Genomic DNA, 10,956 nt, shown 5'->3' on the forward strand with positions numbered 1-10,956 from the left:
GGCCTTAGATTTGATAATGGTATAATTTTTTTTTCTAATGATATGATTGCATATATACCTTAAAGGAAAGGGCATCAACCATCAACCATCAATATAGTTGTGTAGCAACCCAACATCAAAATAAGGTCATCAAACACAAGCATGAAAATTTATTAAATGTAGCTCGTGCCTTTCGTTTTGAGGCTAATTTACCAATCAAGTTTTGGAAAGAATGTGTTCTCACTGTCACATACATCATAAACCGTCTACCCTCAAAACCGTTGACAGGTAAGATGCATGTCATATGAGGTGCTACACAATAAAACACCTACGTATGATCATTTAAAGGTTTTTGGATGCCTATGTTATGCTTATACCATGCATTATACCCATAAATTTGACAACCATGCTAGAGAATGCATGTTTGTGGGATATCCATGGTCAAGTCGAGTATAAAGTGTTTAATCTCGAATCAAACAAAATTTTTGTTAGTAGGGATGTCAAATTTTATGAAAATATTTTCTTATTTTGTATTTCTCATACCCATATTTTAGTTGCAGGAACCTATCCTATAATACCGACCATGCACTTTGAGTCAGTTTCTCAGTCAACCATGCACTTCTCATATGGATGCTACATTATGAGTTCTACGCTATATCAAAGCAACTCATGGTCAAGGAGTACTCATGAATGCTTCAACACAGTTGGACACCATTGTGTACTGCGATTCCGATTGGGCCTCATACCCAATGACCCACATATTCACCTTCTGTTATTGCATCATGATTGGTTCCAATCCAATTTCTTAGAAGTCCAAGATGCAGAAGCTGAATATAGATCCATAACTCTTGCAAGTTGCAAACTCACTTGAATAAAGTACCTGTTGACAAACCTCAAGATTCACCATCCTCGGCCCATGACCTTGTATTGCGACAGTCAGGCAGCCTTGCACATCACTGTCAATCCCGTATTTCATTAACGTACAAAGCACATTGAGTTAGATTGCCACCTTATCCCAAGAAAAATCCAAATTAAGTAAACTGATCCACACTCACTTTGTTCCCATTGATTCTCAGTGTACAGATATTTACCCACTTACCATATATAGTGTTTACCTACTTACCATAACATTTCACTGGGCTTTGGGCTTTCTGTTAGCGTTTACCCACTTACCATATATAGTGTTTACCTACTTACCATAACATTTCACTGGTAACCACGTAGTAACCCACAAAATTGACCCGTCCATATATATATCTTTTATATATCGAAAAGTTATCTTTCTTTGGTACACACTCTACTTATTTTCTGTTTCCTGAATTATTAAAAAAGTAATACACAATCATTTTCGACTCATTTCCTTCGTTTGTTTGCCCAAATAACACATTCTATAAAAGAGAAGAAGCCCTTGTAATAAAGAAAGGTTCAAGCACATTGAAAAAGAAACATTTTATAAAAGAAAAAAGAATGGGCACATAGATACCAGAGGTCGATGACCCAACGAAAGGAGTTTCTTACGTCATCAACGACGACAATGTTTGAGTGGGGGATCCAGGATGTTAAATACCGGTTTTGAAGCACCTTGTATGAGATGCGGCATGTTGTGGGCTGCGAAAATGGCGGAAGAATAATGCTACCAACCAAGTGGGTTTCTATGGCCTCTCAAGAATTTATTGTGTGCAGGAAAAGTGATGTATTATCAAGTTAGACTGTAGCTTTCGGGTCGATCAATGGAATTGCACTCGGGTCCAATGTGCCTATTTAGTAAAACTACTCAACTTGGGAGAGAATACGTAAATGCTTTAATCATCTATATAATATATGTAATTATATACAAAAAATTTATATATATATATATATATATATATATATATATATATATATATATATATATATATATAAAGTAATGAGTCGATGCTAAACCAATTTGAAGCTAAACCGCATGCTAAACAAGTTTTTTAGGTTTTTTTTTTCATTTTATTTTAAAATTTTGACTGTACAGATGTGATCTATATACTTGATTTTGTAGGGATCAGCTCTTGAAACTGTTGATTCCAACACATGGGTAGGTTTTTATAAAGTTTAAAATATCAACGGTCCAAAATCTTTGTAAATTTTCGAGGCTTCAAACATCATTTTTTTCATAGAAAACACATGAACCAGGTGTAGATTCTTAGTAAATCGACCATGCCCAACACATTTATGGGGCCAAAACCCTATAAAAAGCACTGGAGAACCCCAAACCTATTTAGCATGGGATTTAACATCAAATTGGTTTTGCACGGACCCATATCTCTCTCTCTCTCTCTCTCTCTCTCTCTATATATATATATATATATATATATATATATATATATATATATGTGACTCGGCCTAGTCATGGGAGCCTAACAGGCCCCGTAGGCTGTCGAACCCATTGATCTTATCAGATCTTTGCGTCTAGGTCCTGCTCTAGTTTCTCGTCCAAAGGAATATCGTACGGTGGAGAAAAAAACCACATCCATTTTATGGACGATCTTGATTTTTTACCCCCGAGATGCATGTCAATGACCTGAGATGAACTCAGATCTGATTCTATAAGATCCTAGTTCGGGTTAAATAAATTGGATCTGATACGTAGCAGACTCAGTTTAGAAGCTTATAATCTAGATCCGAGATCCAACTTCACATCCAATTAGGATTCTGCATGACAATATAAATACTAAAACACTGCATATTTTACCAAGTATGGTTCTTAATATCGGAGTCCGGACACGTGGCCGGTACTGTCAAAGCCAGGTCCGGTATAGTGCGCCATCGAATCGGATTACGGACTCTCCGGATCGGATCCATTAACAAGAAACGTACCTAACTCTGGTCGGCCAAGTGGTGGAATGGCGATGAGTCATGACAGCCACATGTCTACCGTTTCCTGGAAAAGGACCAAGTAAGGACAAAAAAGTCATTTCACACCGGGTGGTGGGGGAGGACTAAACACCAGTGAAAATACTTGTGGCTACCGTTTTTCCTCTCCAACAACTCCAGAACAAAAAAGAACGGATTATTTTTATTGGCAAAAAAATATTAATTATCCCAATTTGTGTGGCGAAGGGTCGGGATGAATGACGATTCCTTCGCTAGCCTTCTATTGCTTTTTCGGACGCTTAGACTTTTTTTTTTTATTTTTTTTAATCTGGTGGGTTGCGCTGACGTGGCATAAAAAGTGCAGAAAGTTTGCCCCCCTCTCTCCCTTTTGATCCAAACCTCGTGGCTGAACTTATCTCCCTCCCCCACCACTAGATATTTTCTTTCTCCACGGCCACTCCCTTTTCCTTTTATTACCGTTCTATCCCCGCCAAATTTTCTTAACCATTCCGTACTACTCCCCCTTTGTCGGACCCGGTAGGTCCGAAACCTCAAACTCTGTGTTTCGAGGTTTGGATCGGACTTAACTTGAATAGCTCCCAAACCTTAAGCTCTGTGTTTTGGGGTTTGGATCAAGATTAACTTGAATTGGATTCAACTAAATGAGAATTGTATATCACTCAATTAATGACTAGAGGAGATCAGGTGTGGCGTGATTGCATACTTTCAGTATGCTGCTGCACTAGGGATGAGGGAAAGCCTAAGTCCATCTCCACCTCCACCTCCACCTCCATTCCTGCATGGGTTTTGATTTTAACCTTCATCCCCGTCTCCATCCTTATTTTATGTCTATGCTGCACCTGATCACCCACCGTCTGTTCTTGAGCCCTAGAGCTGACAGACCGTCTTAAAGTGCACACATGGTGAGGTGGGTCGGCCTAAGGCTTTCAAGTTGGAGTTAGAAAGGTACGTACCGTTTGGGTCAAAATTTATTTGACCCTTGCATCTACTGATGGATTTGGATATGGACCTGATGTCTTAATCGGGTTAGATCTGAAGAAAGTGGAATATGGATCTGAGTGTTCGACGAGATCCAACCCGTTTGACCGGCCTGTCCTTTGTTTCTATCTGATTTCTACTCCCTTGTCTTTCGGTGGTCTCACGTAGCTTGCGCCCACAAAATAACGGGTGCCGGGATTGCCCGAGGGAGGTATCGACGAGGGGGAGCCACGTGTCGGTGCCCTCCTCGAACGTCAGCCACAAGACGGGCGAAGCCGGAAAAAAAGGTCCTGTCGACGTGGCGCACTCTTTTTCTCATCCACTTCTCTTTTCTCTCTCTCTCTCACCCTCTACTTCTGCAGCGAAAACCTCATTCTCGCTTCTTCTCCTCTTTGCCTTCCCAGCTCTCTCTTTTAGGGTTTTCCTCTTCAACAGAGATTCTCTTTTTCCGGCGATCGGAGACCTGAATCGTGTTCTCCTGCCGTTTTCCGGAGCGTCTGAAGCCGTTTCTCGTTGCGCAGCCCGTTTGAGGTACTGTTCTTTCCCTCCTCAAGTTGTCTAGTCCCTCTCTCGAGCATTGATTTCCCCCGAGGAAAAATTTTCCGCAGAAAATCTATTGTTTTTTTGTGGTTTTGGATCTGGGAAGTTGGGAGGTGTCATCCGGGAGATCCCTAGGCCTGGAGCTTTGGCTTTTCTTGAATGATCGTCCGAGTGTTCTTCAGTTTGATTTAGTGCGATTTTGGTGGAGATTTTGCTGATTCTTTGGGTATTTGTGAATCTTTTGAGTTTGTGCCTTCTTTCTTGGAAAAGGAGGTGTTTTGCAGAGCTTTTACTCGTTTGAGAGCTTAGTTATTGGGATTCTTTAGCGGTTTTGTTCTCTTTGGGTTTTGTTTTTCGCTGCACGTAGTTTGAATTTTTTACGGACGGGCATTTTTGTGGAATCTGTGTCTCAGAACTTGCTTTCCGGTGGATGACTTGGGGTGATTTATCTTTTTTTTTTTTTGCTGCATGTAGTTTGAAATTTTTTATGGAGGTGTGTTTGTGGAATCTGTGGCTCAGAATTTGCTTTCCGGTGGATTACAAGTGATTCTAGATGAACATGATGATTTTGAGCGAGAATTTACCACTTTCATTTCGCCTCTTTTTTTTTGTTAATTTTTGGGGTTCTTTGTCTTTGTTGAGTAGTTTGCTGAAGAAAAAGAAAAGTAACTATTCTTCTGTACAGTTTGTCATTACTGTGGCATTATTGTGATCCGATTGTTGCAAGAAGGAAAAGTGCTAAAAACTAGTGTTTGATTCGCAGATATTGCCCGTCTTCCTCATTCTTGATTTTGAAGCTTTACCGAATGGCTTGAGTGGAAGTTGGTTCTGAGCATAGGGATTTTAGAGAAATCAGAAAAAGTGGAGATCTGAACAGATATTCAGTTGAAACTGAGAAATTTTCTTTAGTGTGGTTGTTGTCGTCTAATGGTCCATTTTGGAGGAAAATCAATCTATTTATTTCAATGCAAGGTTTGAATTTGGCTACTGAAGCCTGTATTGAAAGTTTTCGCCTGGAGATATGGCTGTGGAGTTGATATCCGGGTTGATGTTCTGATGGTGAAAATTTTATACTGAGATTTACATTTTTAAGTAGAAGAAGGATCACCGAGTTCGGTAGTTTGGAGATTTGGATAAGAGATTAAGGTTTGGGTCTGCAACCATGGGAATCCAGGAGGTATGCACTCCTTGTCCTTTACCATTTGTATTCTGCTCATCATTTTTCGTGTTTTAAAGAATATAACTTGTGAAACAATTGGATGTAATATGTCCTTTACCATTTGTAGGCTTTTGTTGAAATTTCAAATAGTCGAGACAAACGTGTATTATGGCCCTTGAGTCATTGAGCCCCAAAACTTGGTTCGTCCAATGGCTGAAATGTTTTGAGCTCATGGGGTTCATCTGTTACTGGCCTAACTCTTTCTGTCTCGGTAAGTGGTCTCAGATTGCTCTGTCAAGTTGGCCAGCACGCCATAAACTGGCAGAATGCCTGGTCTTTTTAGTTTGCCTGAGACCTGAAGGAGACCATACGATTGATCCAAGTTGAAGTTGGTAGTCTATCTTGAACGGGGATCAGACCAGTGGTTTTGGTTGAATACATGCTAGGAATTATGTGTATGGGATTTGATCGCAACTTCAAGTCTTAATGCAGGGCAAAAGATTTGGCATATGCTCAGTATCAAGTGGCATCCCTAGCAAATGTGTATTTCCTGAAGTTAGCGTGCCACCATCGACGAATGTGGTTCAGTCAATAGGGCTCTATTCCTCAGGGGATGACCAGATACCTAAGGTTTGTTTCATTGCAATTTTCTGATGATGAACTCTTTGCTGTTCCATCATCAAGCTTCTCCACCTACGAGGTCTTCTTTTTATATTATTTTTGTTTGCTATCTCTGAGTCTCTATCATCTGAATGGTCAGGCGAGAAAGCCTTACACAATCACTAAACAACGTGAGAGATGGACAGAGGATGAACATAATAAGTTCGTAGAGGCTTTAAAGTTGTATGGTCGGGCTTGGCGAAAAATAGAAGGTACTTTCTCAGACTTTTGGCTGTTGTGGTTTTCTTGTGCATTTCTAAATAGAAAGATACAATTGCAGAACACATTGGAACGAAGACAGCTGTTCAAATTCGTAGCCATGCTCAGAAATTCTTCACTAAGGTCTAATGCCCTAACAGTTACTTATTATCTGCTTTATACGTGACATGTACATGGATGATCTTCTTGATCCTTTCCAAAGCAAGTCTAGGATTTAATGAAAATGGACAAGGAGTCTCTGTGCTGTGCTTGTGATTTTTGTGAGTAAACATCATTGTGTTAGACTGTTCTCAAGTCATATTCTTTCGACAACTATAGGTGGTTCGTGAAACAGCAAGTGACGGAGCGGGCTCTTCCAATGGTATAAAGATCCCCCCTCCCCGGCCAAAAAGAAAGCCAGCACACCCATACCCTCGTAAATTGATAAATATATGCAAGGAGACACTAGTTTTCCAACCAGAGAATAGGTCTCCATCAGTTCCGTCAGCCATGGGGTCAAGCGCAATGGTTTCATCGGTCACCCTACAAGAAAACAGGTCTCCGCCATCAGTGGCTGTAACTGGTTTCAACCTAATTGAACCGAACCAAGTGAATTGTCAGTCACCTGTTTCATCTGTTGATGGTTCCAACCCACAATGCTCGGGACTTTCTGAGCAAGACACTGGCTTTCCTTCACCATCTTCATCGTCTGCCAATTTTAGTCCTTTGGGGTTATCTGTTTCTGGAGAAAACAGCAGCCCTTCTTCACTAGCGCTCAAATCTAATGGATCATGGTGGCAGGATCAACCTTCCAGGGTACTTACCACATATAGTTTGTTTATCTTTTCCTTTCTTGTTCAACGTGTGGTCATATTTTAACCTGATCAATTTTTTTTCTTTTCCTCTGGATCAGAATTTCCATAATGTGGATTCAAGCACTTCTAATGCAAGAGAGAGGTTGCACTCAGAGGAAACTGATTATGGCTGTTCTAGCAAAGATTTGTCAGGCGAAACTGCGACAATGAGTCTTAAGCTTTTCGGCAGGACAGTCTTGATTACTGATTGTAATCGGCCATCTGCTACTGCTGTCACACCAAGCATGACAGAAAACTGGAAATCATCGTTTCCTTTTCCTGAGAAAGAAGATCCTTCAGAGAAATTGGCAAAGGATGAGAATGACCCAGTCCAGATGGAAACCCATTTCAGCTGCCAGACTCAAGCTCCCCGGGAAATATCATCACTGCCTGATGCTTTGAAAGATCCTTTGTGCAAAAGCGCTTGGAATTTATGGCCTTCTGCCGTTCCACCAATGCTTTACTGCTGGCAATATCCACAAGAGGATTTGAATCATGACGGAATGGCTATTGCACCATGGTGGGCTATATATAGAAATATGCCCTTCTTTGTGCCTACTCAAAATGATCCAAGCAATCCAAACAATATAGAAATGGAGTGTAGAACTGGAGGTGATGCGACCCTTAATTTAAGCAGCGACTCCTGTTATTTGGCAATGCATGGTGTGGATGATAAGGACAGAGGTTCTCCAACAGGGTCCGAGACCGTGTCAGTAAGCGAAAATGGTGCTGCAGAGAAGGACCATTTCAATTTTACTGGGGAGGGGAGAGTTAAGGACTGCGGAAATTCGGGTTTGTTTAATAGAAGGGCAGCTCTAAGAAGCAGTGGAAAGGGATTTGTGCCATACAGAAGATGCATGACAGAGACAAACAGCAAGCAAATGCAATCTCTGGCCTTGGATAGCAATAGGGAAGGGAAAAGAATCAGGTTGTGCTTGTAGCAAGGTCATTCTTGGCCCTCTGGTTCGCATATCTGCAGTGAAGCTAATTTTGTTACGGGGCAGCGGCAGCAATTAGTGGGACACATGAGTAGAGAAAATTTTACTTGACAAACGAACTGGTCAATCACATTCTTCTTCCAAACGGAAGGGGGGAGGGGGATTGATGACCTGTTGAGCCATTGGCTGCTTCAGTTGGAGGCAATTCTGTTCTTTTTCTACTGTTGCTGCTGCTCTACTATTTACTACCTGGGTTCAAAGTCTTTAATTTAGTAATTCATTGTAATTTTCTTGATGTTATTCACATATGCTTTTGCCCTCAGGCTGGCTATGTAATGTTGTAATCATCCATCCTCTTGTCATGTATTTTAATCGTTCAATTTTGAGGAACGCATCATGCCTTTGTAACCTTGTAAATTTGTAATGACTGGGATGACAGCGCTCTCTCTCTGTCTGTCTCAAGTGAACAGCTCCAATGGCCAAAGGCCTTAATAAGAGGTATCAATCTTCTTTCATATTCAACCTCTTCTTGCTTTCCGTGCAAGTTTGTATCTTATGACATTTTTAAAGCATCAGGATTCGGTTTTACAATGGTGTTCGCTTAGGATTAGGAAATAGCTCTTGTGGGTTCTTCTGGTCTGACCTATACTAAACCATGAGCCCCCAGTTCTCGTCACTCCCTGACTAGTTTTGGTCCCTCGGCTGGAAGGTGGTTCATGGTATTGTTATTTGGTGGGCCAGTAGTTGTGGCTGGAAAGAGGAGCCATTGGTCCTAAAGTACAGTTAATGCGAGCACTGCAGATATTTAATTTTTTTTTTTTTTGTGAGCCAGTGGGAATGAAAAGCATGTGAGAACTACACGGAGGTGGGGTATCTCAGAAATGTTCCATAAATCAGGATAAGCTGAGTTCCCTGTTTGTCCTGGTAAATTGGGTGCATCCAAGCAGAAGAATGGCATAGTTGGAATTGCATCCAGGCATACATAGACTATGTGCACCCAGGCATGTAAAACGGTTAACAAGGAATGTGGGGGTCAGAAATTCATATATTGGGTGCATATCAGATCTGAGGGATTCAAGCTCACCCTAAAGTCTTTCACGATGAAGGAACCCCAGCCAAGAACCGGGTCACTTAATGGGCCAGCATCCCTGTAAGGTAAAACTTCGGATCGGACGCGACCACCCAGCTTTACGTGTCTCAATCATGGTAAAGCAACGGAAGCCCCAATGTGCCAGCAGGATTCAATCTTGAGCATTCAAGCTTGACACAGGACCCCAATGACCACATGGGTAACCACCGCGGTGGTGAAGTCTTTCTTAACTTGTGGAGTAGACCATTGCTATTCCTTAGGTTCAGAAATTCAGGCAACCTATGGCTTAATTTGGTTGAGCAGTTTGTTTTCCACAGATGCTCCAGTTGCGTACTTGATTTCACATTCAAGGTCAATTCTATGATTCCAAGCTGGATAGAAATCCTGTGTTTGATGAGAGAGAGAGAGAGAGATGAATGTGAGATTCATGTCTCTGTCCCCAATCTCCCTCTTCAGGACAGAGATTTGCGAATCGGGGAATATTTCCCGATTCGTGTTTTCAAAAATTATGAAATTGGTATGGGCTCTATGCAAAATCGAATCCGAGGCAATCAAACACACCCTTTCCCTTCTCAAGAAAGGGTTGCATAAATGGGCTCATGCAATGAAGGTGGATCTTGAGATGGAGGGTGTTCCATATGATATGCCCTCTGGGAATTCCAATGTGGGGTATGCACACTGTCTCCCTACCACTTTGTTAGGCTCTTTTCTGACGTGCTGTGGTTCATCATTGCCAAACAACCTTTTATGCAGACCCCTACCAGCCATGTCATTGGGATTCGAACTTGCAACCTCCCAAAACAAGGTGACATGCACTAACTGCTCCTGTCAGACAAGTGGAGCCTCGTTGGTAATTGCCAAGCAACCTGGTTCACACCAACTTGCGTATACCATGTAAGCCATATAATGCCCTAATTGGACAATTTCACAGGTGGGCATGTGTGCAGAGGTAGGGCACTGTCACGAGAGCTCTACCCAGCTTGTGGTGGTGTTTTATACACCAACGTGCATTTTGTGTCTGAGACGTTTCCAGCGCATGGGTGGGCCCCAGTTTGTGAGGTGCCACCTACGCCACACAAGTAAGCCTCATCAAGAACCTGATCACTTAATGGACCCATCTAGCCGTGTCAACGGGCCTGGTTTACCCAAACTTGACCCGAACCAAACCCTATAGGGTCCAGGTATGGTGATAAATAATAAGATTCAATTAAGACCCAAACCTGAAATTCCGATTAATACATGGACCTGGGCAGAGGCGTAGCTAGGGTTTAATTTTTTTTTTTAAAAGCCCAGTCCTAGCCCAGCCCTGATTCCATATGAAATAGATTTTTATCCATTTTTTAGCCCAGCTCTGACTGCAGCAAATAGTTTGATTTGTCCATATGAAATAGATTTTTATTAATAATTGTAGCCATTTTTTTTTTATCTAAAAAAAAAAATTTCGGGGGCGCTGCCCCCGAACCCCCAACTATCACACAATTTTTTTTTCTACACCCCTGTTTGTCCCCCCCCCCCCTCGCATGAATCCTAGCTACACCCCTGGACCTGGGTATAATTTGTGAAATTTTATACCAGACCCAACCCAAGTTCCGATTAATACCTGCAAATTTTCAATGTAAAAATGATACAAAATATGGTTTTATTGGGTCTGGTTCATGTAGTTCTTAGCAGGTTTGGGTATGATTTTTCTTATAG

At 41.5% G+C, this 10,956-nt stretch overlaps 1 protein-coding gene across 1 annotated transcript; it reads left to right on the top strand.

Annotated features, from left to right (window-relative positions):
- The first annotated feature begins 4,222 nt into the window (after positions 1–4,222).
- On the top strand, positions 4,223–8,693 carry LOC149832704 (uncharacterized). The gene is made up of 7 exons (XM_090012557.1): positions 4,223–4,353; positions 5,126–5,539; positions 6,014–6,151; positions 6,282–6,393; positions 6,462–6,523; positions 6,719–7,195; positions 7,293–8,693. The coding sequence occupies exons 2-7, from the start codon at positions 5,525–5,527 to the stop codon at positions 8,172–8,174; spliced, it is 1,686 nt and encodes a 561-aa protein (XP_089868683.1). The 5' UTR covers positions 4,223–4,353; positions 5,126–5,524; the 3' UTR covers positions 8,175–8,693.
- Positions 8,694–10,956: the final 2,263 nt, after the last annotated feature.

The sequence above is a fragment of the Nuphar pumila genome, chromosome 7 (genome assembly GCF_984573655.1).
Source record: "Nuphar pumila chromosome 7, dmNupPumi1.hap1.1, whole genome shotgun sequence".
NCBI classification, from domain to species: Eukaryota; Viridiplantae; Streptophyta; class Magnoliopsida; order Nymphaeales; family Nymphaeaceae; genus Nuphar; species Nuphar pumila.